The 26,435-nt window shown below is 41.5% G+C and overlaps 1 protein-coding gene across 3 annotated transcripts in view; it reads left to right on the forward strand.

Annotated features, from left to right (window-relative positions):
• The window catches only part of CDH13 (cadherin 13), a 1,012,485-nt gene that overhangs the window by 485,874 nt on the left and 500,176 nt on the right, over window positions 1-26,435 (forward strand). For all 3 annotated transcript variants that reach the window (XM_072967811.1, XM_072967812.1, XM_006207526.4), the window contains exon 4: window positions 3,982-4,098. In XM_072967811.1, the coding sequence (XP_072823912.1) occupies window positions 3,982-4,098 (117 nt within the window). The remainder of the gene's footprint in view (window positions 1-3,981; window positions 4,099-26,435) is intronic.

Consider the following 26,435-nt stretch of genomic DNA (forward strand, 5'->3'; position numbering starts at 1 on the left):
CCTCTTAAACCTCTCCCTGTCCTCCTCAAGGAAAGTGGATTTGCCATCCTTTCCTGGGCTGATCCACTCGCTTCCCACCTCCTCTGGGCATCCACCTCCACCAGTGGTCCCTCCATTCTGTGTTTTCATTCACGCAGTGCTACGCTTCCTCCCCCTGGCCCTGCCTCTCGAGCCCAACATCCTTCCTGGTCTCCCTTTGCACTGGCAGACTTCTTGCTATTTCCTTCCTTTCCTTCCCCACCGAACTCCTCACTTCTCATCAACTCCTCTGACAGCTGCCCTAACACACTCTTAAGTTGCTCTTCTGAAAATCATCAACTGCTTGCTCATCGTCAAAGCCAGCAGTCTCCATGTAGTATTCAGCCTGTTGGTGGGGAAGCCTGTGTTGTATGATATGATATGATATGCCGTGCGCTCCCTCCTTGGTGAAATCTTGATCTCTTGGTCCTTCTGGTTTTCCTCCATTTGCCATCTAGCCTTTCTGTGCTCTTTGCTGGCCTTTTGGAAACCCATTGAATGGTTGAGTTCCTCCTTTTTCTTTCTCCACATAATTTGGGTGGTGTCAGCCTCTTCTTCATGTCTGTTACTCTTGTGCATGGATGATTGTGACATTTCTCTCCTGCATTCATCTCTACCTCCTGATTATAACTATTTATACACCTTCTAGAAATCTCTGTTGGATGCCCAATGGCCCCTCAAAGTCAGCGACTCTCTGGCACCCAGCATCAGTGCCAGACCTGCCTTTTCCCTCTTTCCCCACTATCTTGGTAATGGAAACACCAGAAGGCAGGGAGTCCTAACACAGCCTCTCCTTTTCCCTGATGTCCTGTTCTTTCCCACACCCATCTTCTCTTCTTGTATAAACATCTCTGAATCAGTCACATACTTTTTAATTCCACTGCTTCTGTCTTGTCTTTTCTTGAGGTTACAGCCACAGCCTGGTGGGTTCAGAGGCTTCACAGGATGGATTGACGGATACAAACACATACACACACATTCTCGGTTACACACACCTGCCCCTCAATATGCACATGGTGTATGATTGTCAGTCAAATCAGTTGCTGTGGCTCCTACACAGTCCTGGTCCCACAGAAGCACGTGGCTTCAGAGCACACAAACTCATCAGCACAGATTTTTTTTCAAAGGTAGACATTCGTCAACAAGCACACAGTTAATAGATAGACACATAAATCAGAAAGACAGAAATGGAGCCATAGACATAGAAGCACATTCATGAACAAGTTTTTGTTGATGTCCCTGCCATTGTAAGGCAAAAAAAGTTGAGTTGGAAGGAAAAGTCCTGCTGACCGTGGTGAGCTCAGAGTCACACGCACACAAGCATCACTACAATTGGTCACTCCCCTTCGAGCCCCTCCCTTCCAGGCACTGTCTCCCATCTTGAGACTCAGAGCCTCCTGCTACTCTCTACAAGCACTTTAGACCCAGGGCTTACACAAGTGTCCTTACTATGAGGCTTCTGGGATGTTGTGAGAGTTGAGGAAATGAACTTGCAGCTGCAGGTTTGACTAGCTGATGAGCTAGGAGGACACCAGAGGCAGAAATGGGGATTCAGGGACCTGATACTCTGGTCACCCTCGAGGAAAAAATACCACCCATTCACAGACATGCAAACAAAAATTAGTCCCTTACTGTAAACAATGGAAATGTTGTTACTGACAATGAATGTGCTTTTGATCATTTCAGATACATTTACATATACAATGTCATAATGAACGGATCCTACTCTTGCTCGGTTAGGGAGCAGAGTCACTGACCCATGCATTTGCATAGGACTTTACATCTTTTCAAAGTGTTTTCTTTCTTAGACATTCTCTCCTCTGAGTCTCAAGATGTTTTTTATTGTGAGTAAGATTCCTATTTTGCCTATATTTTACATATTTTTCACTTCTTTTCCTATTCTCTAATAAGCCAACAGAATTGTTATAGATGTTATACATCAGTGTTTATGAACATAGTCCACTCCGGCCCATTTCTCACTGTCTTCCATTCTCTTTCTCTGCTGTTTTCTGCATGTTTGGGCTGGGTTATTTATCTGTTTATTTATCTGGTTGATTGGTTGGTTGAGTTTTTGTTGTTTTAATCCTTCTTACTTTCTTCTCATTATCTTTTACATATGCACACTCCAGTTTTCTCTCTTTGCCTGAATATCGAGTCTTTCGTGTTCTTAGAGACCAGGCTTTTGTTTGGACTTATACATTGAGGTTTTGAATATGATTCTTCTGTGCTCAATATAGTTTATATAAAATGGAAGGCAACCAATATGGCATACTGTATTTTCCTACACAATTGACCTTATATATTATCTCTGCTAGCTAGGTGAATTGGAGCAACTTATATAACCTCTCTGAACTTAACATTCCTCATCAGTTAAGGAGGATTAAGACTTTCTTGGGAGGTTTATTGCTGATATCAAAGTGGATACATGTGAAGTGCCTAGCACATCACCCAATGCATGTTTAATAAATTGTTGTTATTATAGTAGTTTGTGGTGGTGACTTTAGAAGCAGTCAAATGATCATCACAGTGGTTAGAATGTGGTCATCACAATTGCCTTATTGGTGACTAACTAAGAGTGTCTCTTGCTGATGGACCCAAATTTAACCTTGTCCTGCTATTGAACACTTAGGCAATTTGCCATTTTTGCTGTTTATAAATAAAGTCTCACTTAATATCTTCTGGCATACAGTTTTATTCCTCTTATGAATTTAGTTCTTGGATGTCTTCCTAGGAGTAAAATTACAGAGTGAAGGGATATGTACATTTGTAAGATTCTCGATAAATAAATATTGCCTGATTGCTTTCCACAGGAATAGCATCAGTTTACAATCCCACCACAATCAAGAGAAGGACTGTTTACAGAAGCTTATAGCCTTAGGTAGTCTTGTTTCCTATTTGACATTTCTTATATAGAATTTCCTTTAAAACTATATATATATAGTTTATATATACATATCCATCATATATATGGCCTATGTACATATATATACACATATTTTTATGGAGCGCGGCTCAGTGATTTGCATAGGAATCTATTGTCCAAAGTTTGAGATGCTTTTTGTGACGTATAAGCTAATTTCAGTTAGTGTGTAGCAATGAATGCAATTGGTTTCTATATTGGAAATGATATCCCATTTTTAATTATGTTTCAGTCCTCTAATTGGATCAAGAAAGTCTCAGCTTGGTGCTACCAACCCTTTAAAACCCCTCTAGCCCTTTTTTAATCTCCTTTTCAAAAAGAAGAAGGTTTTGCCCCCAACCAAGCTTCCAGCTCAAATTTAATTAACATCATCTGGCCTCCAGTTTGTTTATTTTGATGTTTTCCCACTTTTTAATGGAAAGCCAAACTGGTAGTGTGTTTAAAATAATGACATGTTTCTTCTTTTGCACTCGTTTATTTAATTAAAAAGGTAAATTACAGATAGGACAGACATTTTCACAGTGCTGTTCAAGGGACTGAAGTCTGGAATGCACTGTGTGGGGAGCTTTGCAAGAACGTTGACTTAGTCTCCATAGTGCCTGACATAGTTTGCAACATTGTGCCTGTCCCTCATCCCTACTCGTTCATGAGTGTAAGGACCTTGCATTTGGCCATGAGGAGGGTCACTTTTATATCCAGCAAGTTCTGTGGGTTAGTGACCATGCAAGTGATCTTCTCACTTGGCAGATTAAGAATGGGAACACACAAGCACTGAAGGGTATATAAATGGAGACTGACAAAGTGAGTAGAATGATTCAGAAGATGGGATTAAATAGCTTAATGATAGTCATTGTGAATCACAGTGTCAGCTTTAGTATAATTCTAATGATGTACTTACTAAAGCTAATGAGGTTTGATAGAATAAAATTAACAATGTCCAAACAGCTGTATGCTTTCACAACAAAGGAACCATATCTCAGAGCAGACTGATATATCTTCTCCGTGGGGGATTTTAGTCAATTGATTTGTTTTTTCTCTTCTAGGATATATTTAAATTCGCAAGAACTTCTCCTGTCCCAAGACAAAAGCGGTCCATTGTGGTATCTCCCATTTTAATTCCAGAGAATCAGAGACAACCTTTCCCAAAAGATGTTGGCAGGGTAAGTCAGACAAAAGACAAATGTCAAATCATGTTTTTATTAAGAGATGAGCACACACGAGGCAAAGTGACTGTGACTGGTGTGGTGACCTGCTGGAACTGGCCTCAGGTCTTCTATGGTAAGAGGCCAAAAGGTTTTGCCAAGAAAAGAATGTCAAAAGATCATAAAAAAATGGAATTTATAAAAAAAATAACATCTTTGAACGTCATGATTTGGAAATCTGTGTGGTAGATAATGATGCTAAAGTGGTGACAGGAAGATGTCACCGGTTAAGAAATAGACTCACTGCTTTTACAGACAATGCCCAGGCAACCAGCCTGATGAGTCCCCTCAGTATAGCAGTATGATAATATATGTCCTTTCATTTAAATCCGTGGAGACTTCAAATGCGTAGGTCCAGGAGCACCACTGGTCAGCTCTCTGAAAACAAAACCAAAGGAACTGAAACATACTAACCAGATCCAGAAAGTACTGCTGCATCAATCAGAGCAACTACTTTTCCAGAAAGAAATGCTTCTTGTTAAATGGGCAGAAACATTGATGTTGTCCGGTCAACACACCCTCTCTCCATAGGAAAGCCGACATGGAAAATTGATTTTTAACCAGTTCGTATTTTTTGGCGATCTTGGAATTTGAACAGTGGTGGTTAGTTGAGTGGATGATCTGAATGGCTGGTGCTGTTGGACTACGTATTCATTCATTAAATAACCGAGAAACACTTGATATATGCCAGACTCCAAGATGGGAATTGGTGAATGGCTGGATGCGTGTAGGTGTGCACAGGCACACCAGCCCCTGTAGTGACAGGGCTTGCTTTCTGCTGTGGAGGCAGACTTGTCAATGGGTAAATAAGTAAACAAGAAAATCACAGAGGATAACAAGTTCTGTGAATAACACAAATAGGATGATGTGAGAAAGAGTAAATGGCAGGACCAAGGAGTAGAGGGAGGAGGGACTTGACCCAGATGGCTGGGAAAGGCTGGTCCAAGTCTCTGACGTTTGAGTGGAGGCAGGAAGGCGGAGAAGGGGACAGCTGTGGGAAGATCTGGGTAAACCACATTCTTGGCAGAGGGAGCTGTGTGTGCAAAGGCCTGGAGTGGGAAAGAATGAGGCATATTTGAGGAGCAAAGCACCTGGTTGGCAGCAATGCAGTGAACAAGGAAAGAGTGAGAGAGTCCTAGGGGCCTTGGAGAACATGGTGCAGAGGGGGATTTCATTGTGCGTGCAGCCAGAAACCACTGGAAAATCTCCCAGGTGGGGTGTGTGTGGGAGTGTGGGTGTGTTTTGAAAGGTCCCCCTGGCTGCCTATATGGAATGATTTGGGGGAGCGGAGTGGTAGGGAAGAGTGGACACAAAGAAACAGCCAATAAGGGGTTAGGGTGACTTGGACTATTGCAAATCTATTTCTATTGGAAATTAGAAACATTAATAATTCACTATCGTGATAAGAACCATAGTTGCGATTTTAAACTACCACTATGCCAAAGATGATTTCTTTAAGCAAAATCTTACCGGGAGTCCAGGATATGATGCAAAGGGAAGCAGGCTGTCCTGAGTGGACAATGGTAGCGCTGATGAGCCCTGTCCTTTGGACCACCCTAGCCTCTGTGATGGCCTTTGTGGAAGTTTCCCTGAAGCCAAGGATAGTACTCGCCAAGGGAACAGAGTCCTCAAATCTGCAAGGCTCTGCCCCCAAGCAGTTTCAGAGACACAAGTTGTATCCTTTTTCTGTAGGTCTCCTTTCTGTACAGTTGGTGTTTTCAGCCCTCCCTGGGTGTCAGAATCACCAGGGCAGTTAAAAACAGATGTCCAGTCTCCACCCTCAAAGATCAATTCAGATGGTCAGGAGGTAAAAAACCAAGCATCAGCATTGTTTAAAAGATCCTGGGTGTTTGTTTTTTTTTCTTTCTTTCTTTTTTTTTTTTTAGATTCCACATGTAAGCGATCTCATATGGTATATTTCTTTCTCTTTCTGGCTTACTTCACTTAGAATGGCATTCTCCAGGAGCATCCATGTTGCTACAAATGACGTTATGTTGTCGGTTTTTATAGCTGAGTAGTATTCCATTGTATAAATATACCACATCTTCTATATCCAGTCGCCTGTTGATGGACATTTAGGCTGTTTCCATGTCTTGGCTATTGTAAATAATGCTGCTATGAACATTGGGGTGCAGGTGTCATCCTGAAGTAGGGTTACTTCTGGATATAAGCCCAGGAGCGGGATTCCTGGGTCGTATGGTAAATTCAATCCTAGTCTTTTGAGGAATCTCCATAGTGTTTTCCACAGTGTCTGTACCAAACTGCATTCCCACCAGCAGTGTACGAGGGTTCCCTTTTCTCCACAGCCTTTCCAGCATTTGTTATTTGTGGACTTTTGAATGATGGCCATTCTGACTGGTGTGAGGTGCTACCTCATTGTAGTTTTGATTTGCATTTCTCTGATAATTAGTGATATTGAGCATATATATATGTTCATGTATAATTGAAAAATTGTGCTCTACACTGGAATTTGACACAACATTGTAAAATGATTATAAATCAAAAAGAAGTTAAAATAAAATAAAAAAAAAAAAGATCCTGGGTGATTGTGATGTGCAGCCGGGGCTGAGAACCACTGGTCTAAACCAGAACTACTTCGAGAGTTTTCGATCATCAGCATCAGTAGCTCCTGGCTGCTTGCTCAAACTGTCTGCTCTCCGGTCCCACCCAAGGACCATGGAACCAGAAGCTCTTGGGATGAAGCCAGGAACCTGTTTTGTTTGTTTTTTTTGTATACATATATGTTTATTGAAATATAGTCAGTTTACAATTTTGTGTCAATTTCTGTTGTACAGCACAATGCTTCAGTCTTATAGGAACATATGTATATTCGTTTTCATATTCTTTTTCACCATAAGTTACTACAAGATATCAAATATAGTTCCTTGCACTATACAGCATGAACTTGTTTATCTATTCTATATATATATCAGTTAGCATCTGCAATCTCTTAACTCCTAATTTATCTCCTCCCACCCACCTTCCCCTCTGGTAACCACAAGTTTGTTCTGTATATCTGAGAGTCTATTTCTGTTTTGCAAATAAGTTTGTTTGTCTTTTTTTTTTTTAGATTCCACACATAAGTGATATCATATGGTATTTTTTTTGAAGTATATAGTTGATTTACAATGTTGTGCTAGTTTCTGGTGTACAGCATAGTGATTCAGTACACTGAATACTGAATGTATATATGTAAATATATTCTTTTTCATTATAGATTATTACAAGTTACTGAATGTAGTTCCCTGTGCTATATACTAGGACCTTGGTGTTTATCTATTTTATATATAATAATCAGTATCTTTTAATCCCAAACTCCTAATTTATCACCCCCCTTTCCCCTTTGGTAACCGTAAGTTTGTTTTCTATGTCGGTGAGTCTCTGTTTTGTAAATGAGTTCACTTGTATCATTTTATTAGATTCCACATACAAGTGATAATATATGATATTGGTCTTTCTCTGCCTCCCTTCACTTAGTGTGATAATCTCTAGGTCCATCCACATTGCTGCAAGTGGCATTATTTCATTTTTTATTGTGGCTGGGTAGTTTCACATTGTATACATAGACCACATCTTCTTTATATCAGGAACCCTGTTTTTATTTGCCTTCCAGGTTATTCTGATGCACACTCTAGTTTCCAGAGGTCTGATCTAAAATATTCTCCTCCCTGCCTACCACTAAACTATAATACTTCCAGTATTGGAGTTTCAGTTCCATTGGTTAGGTTATGACAAGGGTGATAATACATCTCAGTTACCTGGAAATTTAATTGTCCTGGCATAATTATTATTAGAACCACTTTCCCCTTAAACATGTCCAGCTTTGGACAGTAAATTTGTGTTCATCCTAAAGCTTCCTTCAACCCCACACGTTTCTCCCCCTGAGTATATTTAGGGAGTTTTCACAAGGCTTATTCCTTGAGATACATAACGTGTCAGTAAGAATACAGCTAACAAAGGGCATTCTTTTGCATGGTTTCTTACTTGTTACAGCCTCAAAACACAAGTTGGTTTCCAAGCTGAAGGCTCACCTCTCCTTAGCCCCTGTGAACCACCCACATGGGCTTTCAACCTGGATTCTCTACAAACAACAGCTTTTCTTAATCTACTAACATCATGACGTGTGAGATCCTCCCAAACCTCCAGATGGCTTTTACGGAATAATTGCACTGCTTTGCAAAAAAATTATTTGTTTTCCCATGCTTCTTAGGCCTTTGAAAGAACAAATTTTCCTCTTCATGTCTGCTTGTTTTTATTCATTCCTCTTATCCTTGTCTTTATGTCTTATCCTAGTCAGCTCCACCAATAGCTGACAAGTGATGCTCTGTTGAGCTGTGAGAGGGTATAGGAGTCTTCAGGCAGTGCTGCGGAGGCTGGGAGAAGGGAAAAGAGACCAAAGAGGCAGGCCTCCACATATTTCCACGCTCACTCACCCAAACTGTGAGTGAAGAAAGGCAGCTGTAGTTTTATAAATATTACATATCAGAGTTCAGAGCAGAATGCCATTTGAAGAAGAGATTCTGTGGATATAAAAGTATAAGGCAGTTGTCTGTCTTTGGGTTCCCTGAGACAAGAATTCAGATGTAGGTGGTTTAGGTACCAGTAATACTGGTAAGAGAGTGAGGGGGTGAGGGAGTGAAGCAAGAAAGGGAAAGCAGCCAGTTAAAAGGCTGTTCACCACTGTGGTGACTGGATTGTAATCTCATGGAGAAAGGCTAGGAAATGGTGCAAGACACTCTCAGCGTTATCTTGTCCATAGGGGAGGGAGCTGGGGTACTTATATACCAACTCCTTCAGTCTGGTTGAGGGCTGCTCCCAGAGGTGTAAATTTTCCAGTGCACCTGGCACGCCCTGTCTGCTGTGTACAGGCACAATGGCCTTCTAGGGCTTGGGGGAGAGCTTTAGGCATTATGGCAGCTGGAAGTCTGCTGGTCTGCACAAAAAAGGTGATGTCCAAGGGACTGGGACAGGGCACTGATGAATTCTGCTCCATTACTAAAGTTCATATAGATGCTTCTGCTTTGCAAGCTAGGTTTTCTCTGTCTATATCTCATCTTCTGCTCCCAACTTAGCTCCTCAACTAACTTTCTTACGTCTTGTGTCTTTGAAGCTGACTGTACTTGCCTCTCTCCATTAATAAGTTCTCACTGCATTCCAGGAGGGAAAATCTCTGATATTCAACCCAATTCAAGTCAACAGGTATATTCAGAATCTGCTGTTTACAAGGCACTGAGCAAGGGGCTGCTGATTTAATGACAGAGGAAGCAGGGTCCTTGATCTCACAGGACTGCAGAAGAGTAGGAAAAAAGCATCACAAATTCATTATTTTCTCCATTATGGTAAAGTGTAAGCACTTTTCATCTATTATGTTGAATTTGCATAATAACAACTCCATGAGGATCATCTCCCAATGTGCCAAATGAGGCTAATGAGACTCAGAGAGATGAAGTCACCTGTCCAAAGTCACACACTTCACAGCAAAGACAAGCTTTGTGCCAGCTCTTTGATATTTCAAAGTCTGTGCTCTTAACCAACATGCTCAGGGCTACTAAGTGCGATCTGAGAATCCTCTTCCATGAAATGAAATATCCTTGCTGAAAATCACTTTCTTTAAAATATCATTGTAACTAAGTTTAACTCCTTGAAATGCACCAAAAAAATAAGATGATCAGAGGGATAGATCAATGGCTAGATATATGACACAGCAAGCATAGCAGAAGGTTAATGGTGAAGTCAAGGTGATGACATAGCTGGTCACTGTCAACACCTTTCAACTCTCCTGTGTGTTTTGAAATTTCATAATACAATGTTGGAAAAAATTAAGTTTAACTAAATATAAGGTTGTTTTAATAAATATAAATTATTATAATATAAAATTGTTATAAAATGTGCAAAGCTGGCTCTGGCATGCTGGCACGAAAGTACTCTGTTTATTTGTCTAACAATTCAAGAGGGTGAACGGAGACTAGCTATTTCTTTATTTTCTTTTTTGTCATATTGTATCACAATCTGAATTTCTTTTAAGAAAGAAGACCCATATACTAAAGGGTAAAGATGAAGATATCAAAAGCAAGGCGCTGCAGCAAACTCGTCCTCCTTAGGGGATTTCTCACAGTCGAGGGCCATGCCATGCAGAATTGCATATTCACAAAAAGACTATGCAGGCAGCTCTAGGCATCAAAGTTTAGACATATACATGTTTTATCTGTCTGCCAAATAATTAATTAGTGGGTAAGTAGCTAAATTCCTAGAATTTGGAGGCTGCTTTTCCATCATATTTCTCAATGTTTCTGAAAAAAGAGTAAAACACCCAGTTGTAAACATACTTCCTCAAAGCAGTGATTTCCTCCCCATCTTTGAATTATAGACAGCAGGGAGGATCTGGGAGTATGTGCCCTAGAGAAAGAAAAGTAGTTCCCAACATGTACTTTTTCCCTCCTCCCCCTTCAAAGTCTGACTGTTTCAAAATTTGGATCATAAATAATTTCTCGGTTTTACCAATTTTCACTGATAAATATTTGATTGCATCTTTAGAGATTTTTGAGTTCTCAGGCCCGATTGATTGAGAGCAGGGGACTTAAATCTGTGAGGCACCAAAGAGGTCTTTGGGAGACGTATTTTATTCTGTTTTATATTAAGTTTGAAAGACAAGTCATTTATGAAATGCTTATTAGAGATTCTCCTTCTATCACAAACCCTTTTCATCAAAACCAATGAAAGTACATTTTACTGAAAATCCTTTTTTTATATCCCCTATAAATTGGTAGAATGGGCCTTTAGAAGGACATCTTTAACCCAGGATGGAAGAAATATGTAGTGGGACCATGTGCTCTTCGTAAAGGGAATCAACATAGATCATTAGACCAAATCATGAAAACCACTCAGCCAGGACTCTGCTTTGATTGTGTCATGAATGTAGGTCACACATGAGGACAATTTATGGCAGATCCTAAATATTTCTCAGAGTTCTGGATGCACGGTTGGTTAGAGGTCTTCCCGAATCCAAGTGCTCTGTATCTACTGTTTAGCCCACCTATGCAAACAGATGCTAAGGACTCTTCTGATCTTGGAATTGAATTTGTTTTACTCTATTTAGTAGTCCTCTGCAACACTTTGAGAAACCAGGTGGGTCAAGCTATCTCTCCAGAACCTGGACCAGAAAGCTGATTCTAGATCCATCTCCATCCAGCACTGCTCCATCTCACCTTTCTACTAAAACATGGACTTAGGGTGCCTCACTCTATCCTATTGCCTGATTTGTTTTATGTAATCACCACCAGCCTTTTAAAATCCATTGTTTCACACCTTGTATTCATGTCTAACTGCATGCCTCTTCTCAGAAATTTACATCTGTTTAATTTCCTCCTTTAAAAACAACTCACAGTTTTGTTCAATGACTGAAAGTCACCTTTGGTTGTTGCCTAGGAGAGAAATTTAAATATAGGTGATCTAAGATGTCTAGAAGCTCATTACTCAGAAATTCTTGAGGAGATGAACAGCAGAATTTATTTCTACATTCAGCAACCCTAGTTGTACACATGCCTTTCATATTTCTATGACTTTGAACTCTTTCCTCTTTCTGGAACACACCATCTTCATCGTCTTCATCCTCACTCCATAGGGCTGCCCCACTTACATTCTAAGGTTGCATGTCCACTGGAACATTCACACCACTGAAGAAAGTTGCATGTCTGCACTGTCCAACATGGCAGCCTCTAACCACCTGCAGCTATTGAGTACTTGAAATTTGGCTAGTGCAGTTGAGGAACTGGATTTTTACATTTTATTTAATTTTAACTAAATTTAGTTTAAACTTAAAAACTACTTGATCCAACTATTAAACAATTTGGCATGTGAATCTGTCTTTTCAACTGTACATTTTTTTTGAAGTGTAGTTGATTTACAATGTTGTGATAGTTTCAAATATATAGCAAAATATTTCAGTTATATATAGAAATTTTTCAGGTTGTTTTCCATTATGAGTTATTATAAGATATTGAATGTCTTGCAAATTTTAATGTAAGTACATATTAAATATTTTTGTTGAAAATGTAATGTCCAAATTGAGATGTAAGTATAATATGCACATATGATTTTAAAACTTAGTACACACACACACATGAGTGGAACATATCTCATTAATAGTCCTTATGTAGATGTCATGTTAAAAAAAAGTTATTTTGGATGTATAGTTAATTTGGATGTATAATTAAAATTAATGTCATGTATTACTTTCTTATGGGGCTACTAGAAAATTTAAATTATATATATGGCTCACATTGTATTTCTATTGGGTAGTGTGCTGGGATAAAGCCAATTTTTTCTTTTTCTTTAAGATGAATATTCTTTTATTCCCAGACTCTGTTGTGAGCCTATTTTTGATACAGTCTCCTGTATAGAGTTTTTGTTTGATCTCCTTTACACATTGTTTATACCACTTTGACAACACTTAACACATTTTGAGCAGCAATATAGTTTCTTTTGTAATTTTCTTATCTTCCCATTAACTGTAATTTTTCAAGGACCAGTTAGTGATCCAGCACAGTACCTGACACATAGTAGGGATGCACATATTCTTTGATTTGAATTCTAGCCAGGTCTATGGCTGGTCGGCTGAGGCATTCGGTGGTTACTAATTTAAGTGATCATAGCTGGTTTGTTGTTAGAAAGGAATTAACAGACCATTATATGATCAGTCTGGATATTTCTAGTAAATTTTAATTTTGCACAACAGCAGTAGGGGTACCAGATAAATTGCTTGGCAGTCAACCATTGTGTCAGGTCATATACGCGTCCTTAGCAGATTGTGATAGATTTGATGCTGATGGATTTGTGTGTGTGTGTGTGTGTGTGTGTGTGTAGAAAGAGAGGGAGGGAAAGGGAAAGAGTAAGGGAGGTGTAAGGGGGAGAGAGAAAGAGGGAGAAAGAGAGAATGAGAAAAGAGGGTGCCTGTATTTCTGCATTTGCTCATACATGCAATAATATTTTAAATCTACTTAAATAAAAAACTCAAAACTTCTATTCACAGCTGAACAGAGTTTGTTCCAACTTATTTTGACTAAATCTAATGAAAGCTTATGTTAACCATTAGCAAGTGTTGGCCTCTTTCTGCAAAGTTTAATTAATGATAAAGCATAATTGAGTTGTTCTAGTTCTTTGCCAAATACATATATATGCAAAAATGCCCTTCATGATATACATCCAGCAAATAAAGGCATCTGAACCTATAGAGGAAGCAATAATTTTAGCCCTGAGTTTATCACCCTTTCAGTTCTCAATGTGAAGGCTTCCCAGGGCTTTATTGTCATGTACATTTGGCCTCAGACTGAATTTATATTTAATTATTTGTGAACATTAAAGGATCTGGCATTTCAGCTTGAAATAGCACCCTGGGGGAGGGAGAGTTGAGGAATTTTCAAATTTATCTAGAATCTCTAACCTCTACTGAGTGTCGGGATCTAAGCCAGACATGACTATCTTTGTTGTCCTGTTCAGGTCTTAAAACAACCCTATAAAATATGACACCCACTTCTCAGCTAGGCAAACTAAAATTGAGAGAAATTAAGTAAATTGCCCAAGGTAGCTCAGTTAAAAGAGTGGCAATACTGAAACATAGGACTCTTCAACAGTTTCTGCCCCACGACATCCATGAATGTTTAGTTTCCAGGGGTCTGTGCTGTTTGCATAGCATGAGTACATGCATGGTCATTTGAGTGTCACACATGCGCTCAGAAACAGTATTGTGTCCTCATTGTACCATTGAGGGAACTGAGACTAGAGCACCGTGCATAACAGTGTGCTTGTGGTACAGACTGAGTTGTTGTGTAAATTGAGTTCCTTCGGCGTTGCCACCTGCCATGCACCAGGGCTCTGGATGGATTTTTAACAGCATGCAGCATGGGTTAAGGTGTAGGCTTTTTGGAGATAGAGGGCACGTGCAGGGCAGGGGCAGCCGAGAATGAGCGGCTCTTCTCTGCGTTCTCCGCCACCCTGCAGAGATGTGCTGGGGGCTGATCAGACAGCTAAGCCCATCAGATAGTTTTGGTGGAAGAGGCGTTCTCCTCCCAGAGTTCTCCTTCTAAGTTGGCCAGTGAACAGGCAACAGACTTCTAGGGTGTCTGGTGGCCTGAGTGCAGGTACCCAGGTGTACAGGGGTTGTCTGACATTTCAGATGCCTAAACCAGATGCCTGGGGGCAGTGGTATATTGGTAAACTGGCTCTTGGGGGTGAGAGGAGCCCTGACTTGTAGTGTTTGCCACATACTCTGGTGTAAAGGCTCCCACAGTGGCCAACTACAAGCTACTAGCTTGCACAATTATTGACAATTTAACAGTTAGCTTTCAAGAAGCAGTAGGAGCAGGCTCCAGCTCACCTGTGACCTTGGGACCCATAGAATGTGGCACTGGATGGGGTCAGGGGACGCAATGGCCCCTGGGGAGCAGTGCTTGAGTGGATCCTCCAGGGGGAGGGGCACCTTATCCATCCACCCATCCACCCCAGGTTTTAGCTTATTTCTTTTGGGCACCAGGGGTGATTTTTGGACACCTCTGCTCCTTCATCACATGAAGTGACTTGTCTAAGGTCACAGCCAGTGCATAGTAGAAGCCAGCCTTGAACCTGTGCTCTTTCAGCCTCTCCACACCGTGCCTTCTTTACACAAAAATCCCAAGTCTGACAAATCGACAAACCCTGTGACAGTTGTCCCAGTCCTACCTGGAGAATGAAGAAGAGAGGGAGAAAATTCTCGGCAACGTGAGGAGAAATGAGGTTAACCTCACAAACCTTTCCTTGATGTGCGTGTTTATGCACGGAGTCGAGGCCAGAGGTCACGTCTTAGTTTGACAACTAGACCATGTGTTGACGAGCAGGAAGCGGCTTTCTTCACTGTAAGGGAAGCCACTTTCTCGCTTCAGACCACACATTTTTTTGTTGGTATCTCTGCTGACAACCTTGTTCAAAGGGAGCCACAAGAAACAAAAGTGAAAGCAGAAAAGGCCAACTTTGGTGTAATTAAGAGATATCACTGCTCATTTTTCACAGCTGACTCAGTCAATAGGGCTGAAGGAGCAGGGCCTCCGGCGCTGTGGGGAACGGATTGGCCCTTTTGTGGTCAGACCTCCACTCCCAGCTGTGAAGAGGATTGAGGCAGAAGGGGTTGGAGACAGAAACAGGCCAATGGACGGTTTTCTGAAGAGGGCGAGGGATGCATGGAAAACCCACACTTATTTCTTGTCTAGCTTGGAACGAGCCCTGGCTTCCAAACGGAGGTGCTGGGCAGAGACTTCCCCATGGGGCTGGGTCACCAGGGACAGGGCCTTCCCGTCATCTGGGCTTGACCCGCCTCTGTGAGCAGCAGTGGGGGAGATGGTGGACGAAAGACCCTTGTTGCAAGTTGAAACGTTCCTGTCTGTGGATGTTTCGTTAGGGATGTTGGTGTTTCCACAGTTATATTGGGTGGCTTGGATCATAAGGTGAAGAAAAGCCTCAGCTTAGGCCTCTGGGGCAGGCCGTATTCTTCCAGTGCTGAAAAATCAGGCCTCATTCATTCACTTATTCATTCATCCATTCATTCAGAATCTATTTATCCAGCAACTACTATGTGCCAGGCGTTGCACTGACTACCGCTCATAGATTTCCCTCTCCGAGAACATCCACTCTAGGGGTGACACAGACCTCTAAACAGGCAGATAAGCACTAGGAGAAGGAGCTGTGGGGTGTGGAGAAGTTGAGGGGACAGAGAAAGTCACTCCCAAAAGGATTCCTGAATGAGGGGCACCAGTAGGCAAGGTGACGGTGGGGTGGAAAGACAGAGAATCCGGATGATCCATTGTCTAGAGGCGGGAGAGAAAACAGTGTGTCTGGAGAGCTGAGAGTAATTGGACATGGCTGTGATTCGAGGAGGGCATCTCACACATCAAATTTGAGTCATAATGAAGGGCTAGAAGACCAAGGACCATAAAAACGACCTCAGGGAATTTGTACCTTAGTCTACAGGTGACAGAGTTATAAATTGGGGAATGGTGTGACCAGATTGGTATTTTAGGAAGATTAGTCTGGTTGTGGTGGGTCGTACCCAAGGGCTGATCAAACCAGCAACAGGGGAGAGACCCAGCTGGAGGCTGTGACAGCAGCCCTGTGGGCAATGGATGTCAGCCAGGCAGGGACAGGGGGCACTAGAAAGAAGACACGGGGTCAAGAGCTCCTCTGGGGAGACGAGGTGGCATCAGTGGGTGATTGTGTGGTAGGGGTGACGGGAGTGGAGGAAGAGCGCTCTTAGCTGGGAACATTACGCCTCCATAAGATGCTGAGCAAAGTCCCCTGGAAGAAGAGTGTAGCTGTGGGTCAACAGACCTTTTGTGAAGCCAGAGGGAGTATTTTATCCCTCTCCCCAAATTTATTCTTCACTGAGTCTGCTGTGCTGCCCCTGTTTGACATAAGAGAGCCCTACTCCCAGAGGGATCAGGTGTACCTGCATGCTGAGAGGTAGATGTGCAGACCAGGAGGAGAACCGTGCTTGGGGGAACGAATTCATTTTGTACCAGCAACAGGCTTGTGGGAGCATCAGACTCTCAGTTGTCGCTTCCCCGTGTCTTCCCAAATCTGAACACAAATCCTTCCTGGTCCATGCCTCGGGATTTTAGTTTAGTCCTTCCTTGCTGTGGATTTAAAATCTTTTTTTTTTTTTTCCCTGCTAGCTCAGATACATATAACAGCTGTGTTCACTGTTGGCCTTCTAGCCTCAAATTCATTCTAAATACATTTCTTCTTAGTAATTTCTTCTTTGAATGCTGATGTTTGGCTGTGAATTAGTATACACAATTCACAGGCTCTGTGTTGCTCAATCTTTAGTTTATTTATTTGACAACTTGAAATTCCTCACAAGTGGTGCCTTTATTTTGTTATTTGCATCTGGAAATCATTCCTAACATACCACAGAATAACTCTGTCTTTTCCTTTTCTTTTTAGTAACTTTTCCCCTTTATTATAGGAATAATAGATTTTCATTGTAAAAACTTTAAAGAAAACCCCCCACATATTTAGCAATAACAATATAAAAATCTCCCCAAGTCCCCCGACCTGAGATAACCACTGTTGCTATGCCATGGCAGTGCTTCTCAACCTTTCAAGTATGTACAAATCTGTGAAAACACATATTCCTGGGCCTCATCCCCAGAAATTAGGATTCCATGAGTCTGGATTGGGCCTGAGAGTTACCATTCTAACCAGCACCTTGGTTCTACGGATGTTCCCAGTTTGGTGGCCCACACTTTGAGACGCTCTGTCCTAAACATACAATACTCACTCCTGACCATCTAGCATTCAGTGACTTTTCAGTCACTAATGTCTCAGAAATACCAGTCATGTCCTCAGATGTCTTTCTTCAACGTCACATGGAGAGGCTGAGTGGCGTGGCATGTGCCGTCCTTCAGTTCCAGGGGTTCTTAATGTGGGGTCTACAGACCCTGGAGGGATCCACAGATAAATCAGTTCCCTTTGTAATCCAACGTAGCTTTAAAAATTTGTTTTCACTTAAATTATTCTGAGAAGGACACCACCAACTGCCACAGAAGTCCTTGACTCAGAAACGGTTAAAACCTCTTATACTCTCCCAACAGATGGCGTTTAGTTGTTTCCCTCTCATGTCTTCCAGCTGTAAATTACATCGCCGTGAACATCACCATTCTTTGCATAGATATATACGTACGCAACCTTGGCGTAGTTCTATATGTACAAAGGCACATATGCGTGTGTGTGTGTGTCTACATATATATGATAACAGTGGTTAGTTACCTTATACGAGACTTCAACCTGCACACAGTCAAGAGCTAGTCTAACAGCGTGTCTCAGGGAAACAGCAGGCTGACTCATTCCTACACGGGAGAGGCGTAAATCCTCGGTGTCCATGTTCTGATAAGTCCCTTGTTCTCTGCTTCCATCTGGCACCACCTGCCTCCCCTCCCCACCCATCCCATACCCCCTATGTCTAGAACATCTTTGTGCTCATTATGCTACGCATTTGTCATCTGAGGCAGTACAGCCTCAGCCCTGTTGAGGATTAAAAAAAATACCGCTAACTGGATATATGCATCCCATACATTCTTGGGACTGTGAAAGAATACACCTGCAGCCTTCCAGTTGTACCTCTGGTACCCCTGTCACTCTCACTCACATTCTCCTTCTCATCAGTAGAAACATCTTCGTCTGCATAGTCTCCTTCCTGCCACTGAGAATCTCCCTCTCTGAAAAGGGCACTGTGCTCAGTGCTATGCAAACTCCATCACTGATTGCCCCAACAGCCATTCCAGGAAGGTGTTTCACGGTCTTTACAGAGGAGGAAAGAGTCATTGGTGGGTGTCTCTGATGCCTTGGAGTGGTGAAGCTGGGATGCTTTCTTGGAGTATAATATATGGCCACAAAAGTGCAAAATCATAAACATACAGACTGAATACACCCATGAGATCAGCACTCAGTTCACAAGATGGAACAGACCCCGTCCCCAGAGGCCCCTTCATGTCACCTTCCAGGCACTAAGTGCACATCCCCGAAGTGTAATCAACCCTGGCAACATTTTTTCCAGATAAAGGAAGACTTGCTACCTGGTAAATGACCCAGAGTCCTGGCCTGCTCATGTACAACTGTGGAACGGACAGTTTGCACACCCATCCTCATTTCACATCCCCAGTGATCCACTGAGTGTCTGAAGTGTCCCCTAGTCCTTTTCCTAAGTCAGAGGGATCCACCTTGATGCTCTTGCTGCTCTTTGGTTGTGTTTGTATTTATTGGTATTTTAATCTTACCCCTTTCTCAATTCAGAGAGATCATAGAATATTACAGCTAGGAGGAACCCTGGAGATGGCCTGGTCCAAACACCTCACTTTATCAATAAGATGGAAAATGACTTGCCCACCACCAGCAGGTGGGAAAAACCCTCATCTCCTGCCGCTCATCCTGGTGCCTTTCTGCCTACACCTGTACTGAGCCTTCCTTGTGCTAAGAATGGCTGTGCCAGCTTGGGGACGTCCCAGGTCTTTAGGAAGCTCAACACAAGCTCACCATGACTAATGTCGGGTGTTCACAATTGCTAGGATTGTTTTTAAGACTGATCCCCTATCTTTTCACACTTTTAGCAGAATTCTTAGAGGGTGGTCCAACTTTAAGAGCTCAGCTGATGTCCGCGACTGCCCTTGCAGGGTCAGAGAACTCTATAGGACTAACTCGGCCTTTGATGGGAAAGAGCTCGCTGAGGAACTCCAGGAAGTGGGAATATAATAGTGCAAGATCCCACCTGTTGAGCACCCTGTTTTTCTGAGGAGAGCCACTTATGTAACCCCAGCAGGATCCTTTGGAAAGCATAATTCTTGCATTGTTTGTTTGCCCATGTAGTTCCTAATTTTTGTCCTCAACATCTAGCATATGTCCAACACAGACTAAGCTCTCAGTAATTATCTGTTTAATGAATGGATGAATGAATAATCAGAAAGTGTCAACTCCAGTGGTCTCTGCACATTAGGTTAACAAAGGACACACCTTTACCTCTGCCTACAGGTACTCGTATGCAGAACAAATGCTATGAAGTTAGGGATTAGTAAAAATAATTTTTCTTTATTATATCAGTTAAATAGGTAAAATGATTAATTTGGTAGAAGTAAGGATATATTTGGGGAAGGTTTCAGAAATTTAAATGAGTATATGAGTATGCATTTATAATACACATATTAAATAATTCATATTGTGTAACATATTGTGTAACATGTTATGTAAAGTACATTTTGTGTTGTGAGGTGACGCTTGTGATATTTAGTTTTGTGTAGAGAGTGGTTCCTTGTAGATAAATATTAGAGGTAACTGGAGCAAAAATGTTTTTAAGTGTGAACCACCTGGATGCCAAGACCTCTTTGTAATGTTTCACACAGTAGTTCCCTTCCTTAAAGAAAACTGAAGTTAACATAGGGAAACGTGGCATCGATCATTCTGGCTGTGCAAGTGGAACTGTGTCAGACTCTCCGAGGCTGAGGAGTGTGGAAGGGGTCGTATGCTCCCACAGTCACTGGCTTCATTCTGCTGTGTATTTGTGTGTGTCCTGTTTATCCTTTCCTTATCTCCTTTGCCATTTCCCGACTCTCTCAGTGGCCACTCATCTTTGCTGTCCTTCTGCCCGCTTCTAACAAAATTAACTAGTCCTTGGAATTTGCTGCTTTGAAATTGCTGTGGTCTGGGAAACTGGCATCCATGCATGACCCAGTCCTGTGATCTAGACTCAGAAAAATGGAATGAGACAGACTTGCGTCTGGTTTCTGTTCTGCTGGTGACCAGCTGCTTGACTCTTAGACAGCCACTGACACCATCTGCATTCCCTTTCTTCTTATATGAGACAAGGCTAGTAACACCTACCATCCACGTTTGGGGCAGGATAAAATAAAATCATCTTCTTGATCATGCTGAGCAGATAGCAAGTGCTTGGCCAACATGTCCCTCCTTTCTTTCTCTCTCTTCCCGGCCAAAATCAGCCTACAAAGGTGTTGAGTGTCTGTGAAGATTTCTTCCATGAGGAACTGAAATAGGCTTTTACTTATTTAGATGTTGAAGGTGTCTTTTGTTCCTACCCTTGCAGAAAGTCAGAGTTACCGTATAGGTGAACACAGTTTAACCAACATGATAAACATGATACTTTATTTATAAATGATACTAACTTGATTAAGCATTGTCCAGGCAAATTTTTTTTTAAATTAAGACAATAGTCTAGTTTGCCCATCTGCCACTCTCTATGTTCTAGTTGAGGAGATGGGAACACATGTTCAGCAATAAATTCAAATATAAGATGAGATCTATGAGATCTGGGCCTGGAACATCGTAGACACATCATAATTTTTTTGACTTTATAAATAACTATTTCCTGCAGTTGTTACATTACTTATAACTGCGCCGAGATCCTGCCAAAGGAAAAATACAAGGCAAAAAGAGAGCCACTTAGACCATCTATTTGTCCATTTTTTCCCTGAAAAAATCACACAAGATTCCAGTTGTCAGAAAGAGTTCATTACTTGGGTTAGCAATTCCAGCTTCTGTGAACAGAAGGCTCCACCCACCCAGGTGTCCGTTTCAAGAACAGCATCCTCTTTTGCAAAACATTGGAGAAATGGTCTTCTCTCTCCACAAACAGCAGCTACAGAGCCTGCTTCCCCTGTGCCACACAGAGTAGGTCAGTGGAGGTAGGGAAGCCCACGCCCTGCCTGGGGAACAGTGGTGGGAACAGGATTCACTCTGCTTGGGCATCATGAGGTTTGCCAGACAGATGGCCCGCTTGCAGACAGTGACACCGTGGATGTGCTGCTCTTTGCCCTTGGTAATATTGTGGGGACATTATATTCAATTTTTGCTCTCCATCCATATGCTGCTCCTCCAATTTATTTGTCCACATGAAGGAAGACAGAGCAAAAAGCAGTAGGATATCCAGTTCTGCTGTAATTACAGCGCTAAGCTGTTTGTCCGGTGCCATGAGCTGCAGCACTGCCTTGTTCCCTGACAGACTCAGAGCAGGGTTGACGCCGACCCCCTGTCGGCCACCAATCTCAGCAGCGACAGCATTTGGTTGGATATTTATTGTTTGAAACCCACCACTTCTGACTCTGCCAAGCTTAATGAAAAGGAGAGAGTTACTATCAGAGAGGGTACAATTTTGAAGATTGGGGCTTTTGAACAAAGTCACATTGCTGGGAGCATTCCTGACATATCACAGGCAATGTTGTCATTAGGAGCAGCGACAATGCAGTCATTATTTTCGCGGTGATTTAATTGTTCAACAGACACCGAAGGCCATGTCAACACAGGTCAGCAAATGGAAGGAAACATACCGTCATTCAGGGTCCTGTTGCCTTGCTGCTCTGCATCTGGTTTATTTATTTTTTCTTAAAGAAATTACTGCAAATTGAAAGAATTATTCCTGGATCTCTTATTCATTTTAGACATCATGCTCTCCCTTATTCATTTATTCATTCATTCAATATTTATTGAGTAGTTATTATTCTAGATCTTAGCAACATAGCAGCTAACAGACTGACTTGTACTCTGCCCTGAGGGCTACCACTCACATTCCACTGCAGAAGACCTCACTTTTAGACTGAGTGATCAGAGAAGGTTCCTCAAAGGACATGAAATTGAAACTGTGACTCAAAGGATGAAAGAAGCCAGATTTGTAACCAACAAAAGAGTGTTCCAAGTCAGGGGACAGCATCTGCTGAGGCCTCTATGGTTGTGTAAGACTGTGTAATAGAAAACTCAACCACTGTGTCTTATAAAATGCAGGGGTTTATTTATCTCACATCGAAAGAAGCTTAAATGTAGGCAAAGATTACCTGTGCAATTATGTCAGGGCCAGCAAATCTGCAATTCTTTTAGTCTTTCCCTCATGGTCACAAGATGGCTGCAGAAGCTCAGGCCATCATATCTAAGGTCAAGTAAGGAGAACGTTATTAAACAACCATTTGTGTCTTTTTTTTTTTAATGGAGGGAAAAACAAGTGTTTTCCTAGAAACTTCAATTAGATATCTGCTTATATGTCATTGATCAGAATGGTATTCCATGGGCATCTTGAATTATAGGGGCAGCTGGGAAAGCAAGAGTTAGCTGGGAATACTGGCATTCCAAACGAAATTGGGATCTGGTTATTAAAGAAGAAAGGAGAAAATGGATATTTTTAGAAAGTATTATATTCAAAGTATTAAGAATAAGACTGAACTCCAGTAATGGAGAGACGGAATACTGTAAGCTAAGATTAGAGACATGGATAGGAGTCAGATCCTACATAGCCACAGTAAGCAATCACTACATGCATTTAATCATGGATTAAAATTTGCTTGTTCCACCTTTTAAATATTCCTAATGTCTCCCTGCTGTCCCTTCACGCTGCTTTCTGACAGTCCGAGTTTAAGGCACAGTCTTGCCTTGCTGAGACTTGCGGTGGTTTCTAACTGGGCTCCTTTGCCTCCATTTCCTGCCTACTTCAATTCATTTACCTCCAGTGGCCTTTTAAAAGTAAATTTGCTGGGTAAACTACAGACTTTGGGTGATAACGATGTGTCAGTACAATTCCATCATTGGTAATATGTGTTCCACTCCAGTAGGGAAGGGACTGTTTATGTCTGGGGGTTTGGGGTGAGTATATGAGAAACCTCACTACCTTTGCTTAATTTTTCTGTGATGAACCTAAAACTGCTCTAAAAATGAAATCTGATTTTAAAAAAAAAAGTAAATCTGTTCAAAATTCCATAGGGCTCCCTGCTACTAAGTTCTGAGCTTCTCCATGTGAACTTCAAGTCACTTCTGACCTGGCCCCTTGTACCATCCCCTATCACCTCCTCCTCCCATGGTTTGTCACAGCCTTCCTGTGTTGTGTTCGAGAAATATTCAGGATGAATTTTCGCCCCTCCCTCAAGTACTTTCCTTCTGGGAAATTCCAGTCAGAACAGCATCCTCTACTCTGAGTTTTACTTGACTTGTTTGCTTAGAGGGAGTTTCCCTCCCATCCCACTTCGTGCTCCTCCCCTGGGTTGGTACCCATCACACTAGAGCACTTCTGTGTGTTCACTTGCCGTCTCCTACCTGCTGGTCTCTGAGGTCATGGAGAGCAAAGATTTTATCTTATCCATCTTGGTTCTCTGGCTCTATGCCCAACACCTGCACACCAACATAAGCCATGGCTATGAATTCAGTGGAATTGACATGAAGGTCCAGAGCCAGTAGGCTCTGGTTACTCCTTGAGGCATTACTCTGTCAGGGACAGAGAGATGGTTATAGCAGAGGCGCTGAGAGAACATGGCAGCATGTAGACTCGGAGTCCTGTGCGGCTGGCTGGCAGAAGAGAGCAGTAGGAGCAATGGATAAGATCATGGGCTGTGGAGCAGGACTGCATGGGCTCTGTCCCACCCCTGCTGTTTGCCGGCCAGATGACTGGTCAAGACAAGACATGTAACGTCTCTGTGCCTCAGTTTCTGTACCTGCACAATGAAGGTGATAACAGTACCTGCCTCTTAGGATTTTCCTGAAGTTTTAATAAGACGGTCATTGAGAGTATTCTGGAATATGATAGATTCTCAAACCATATGAACTTTTATTGTATAGTGTTATTATATGATATAGTTAATATCTTCAGACTTAGGACTTATAGTGTGCAATGTGAATGTCACTTTTGAAGACCTCAAGATAGATTTACCCTTAACCTGTAATATTTATCCTCAAAGACACTATTTGACTCATTCAAAAATATTCATTTTTAAAGGCCCTTTTCAAGTCATTTTTATACAATAAGGAGTTCTATTTCAGTTCTAACAAAAATGCCCTAAAGAAAATCTTATTATAGTCATCATCTTAAATTAAGGTAATTGAAAACCACTGTTGAAAAGTAAACCCCAAATGTATCAGGAAATTAATTCAATTATAAATAACAAGAATTGACTGTACTTGAATGGGAATGAAGTATAGAATCACAGTTAAGCATTAAGGAGTATGTCCTTATCTTGTTACTATGGCTACAGGTGACTCCAAGATGCAGTGGTTCTGTGGTAACAATGGAATTACATTATTTCCTGTCCATATTGAAATATTCAGCAACTAATTTCCTGTAGCTTCATAATAAATCATGTTAATGACCTGAGAGGTGGAAACCAAGGTGGTGAGATCGTCTCCATGTTCTAGGATTCTTCCATTAAAACAGAAAAAGCCCGTTTATACTTATTGGACCAGGAAGTACAAGGAAGCTTTTAATAAGAGATGGCAGTGACATCTCATAGGGAGATGCTAACTTTAACTCAAGTGTCCAATATTACTTATTCATTGGGCCCATGATGGGAGCACAACTGTGAGAAAATTAACTTTTTATGGGGAAAGACTGAGAAGGAATATGGTAGAATTCAATTCAATTCCGCAAAGAAATAGTGGAGACCTATTATGTGCAAGGTACATGTTAGGAAGGACCTGCTGCATAGCCTATTCTTCATCTGCTAAACATTTCGTGGTAATTTTTGTGTACCACCAAACATTCAGAACAGTAGGAATCATGAAGAAAGCAAGTGTAACTAAGGTCTAAAATCCCTATTATCAGAATCCGTTCCTCCAAAGTTCCTCGTACAGTCCTGCAGACACCAAATGATTGAAAGCATCGTCATGTTGGAGCTGTCTCGTGCCAGCTTGCAGCAGCTTGCGTCTGTTCCCAGCTCTGTGTCCACTGATGTCATATTAGCAGGTTGAAGTCAGCTATCATGGGAGTATTTATACCATAGAAATTGGTCAAAGACCTAAATGAAAAATGCAAAACTATAAAACTTCAGGAAGAAAACAGAGGAGTGTCCCAGGTGACCATGGGTTCAGCCATGAGTTTTCAGATTGGATATCCACAGCATGATACAAGAAAGAAAAAGCTAATAATCGAGCTTTATTAAACCTGCTGCTCTGCAAAGGACACTATTCAGTGACTGAAGACAACTCACAGAATGAGAACACATATTTGTAAAACCCATATTTGATAAAAAGTTCTCTTCAAAATGCATAAGGAATTCTTTTTGCTGTTGTTGTTACTTTTTTTTTTCTTTTGGAGAGGGGAGGTAATTAGGTTTATTTATTTGATGGTGGTGCTGGGGATTGAACACAGGATCTTGTGCATGCTAAGCATGCACTCTACCACTGAGCTATAGCCTCCCCTTGCATAAGGTATTTTTAAAACTCAACAACAAAAAAACAAATAATGGGCAAATTAAATAATGGGCAAAAGATATGAAAACATAGTTCATCAAAAAAGACATACAGACAGGAAACAAGCATATGAAAAGATGTCCAGCATCATTTGTCATTAAGGAAATGCAAATTAAAACAATAGTATGCCACTACATACCTATTAAATGAGTGGTGAAAACAAAAAACAGCAGCAACAAAAACAATACCAGTGCTGGTGAGGACACAGAGCAGGGGGAACTCTCATTCAGGGCTGATGGAAATGCAAAATAGTACAACGGCTTCGGAGAACTGTTTGGTAGTTTCTTATAAAGCTAAACATAATCTTACCATATGACCCAGCAATTGCACTTCTAAGTATTTACCCAACTGATTTGAAAACTCATGTCCACACAAAACCTTGCATATGAATGTTCATAGCAGCTTTATTCTTAATCACTAAAAACTGGAAGCAACCAAGATGTCATTCAATAGGTGAGTGGATAAACAAACTGTGGTACCTCTGTACGATGGAATGCTATTAAGCCATGCCAGCTTGAATGAATTTTGAATGCACATTTCTAGATGAAAAA

The sequence above is a fragment of the Vicugna pacos genome, chromosome 9 (genome assembly GCF_048564905.1).
Source record: "Vicugna pacos chromosome 9, VicPac4, whole genome shotgun sequence".
Taxonomy (NCBI): Eukaryota; Metazoa; Chordata; class Mammalia; order Artiodactyla; family Camelidae; genus Vicugna; species Vicugna pacos.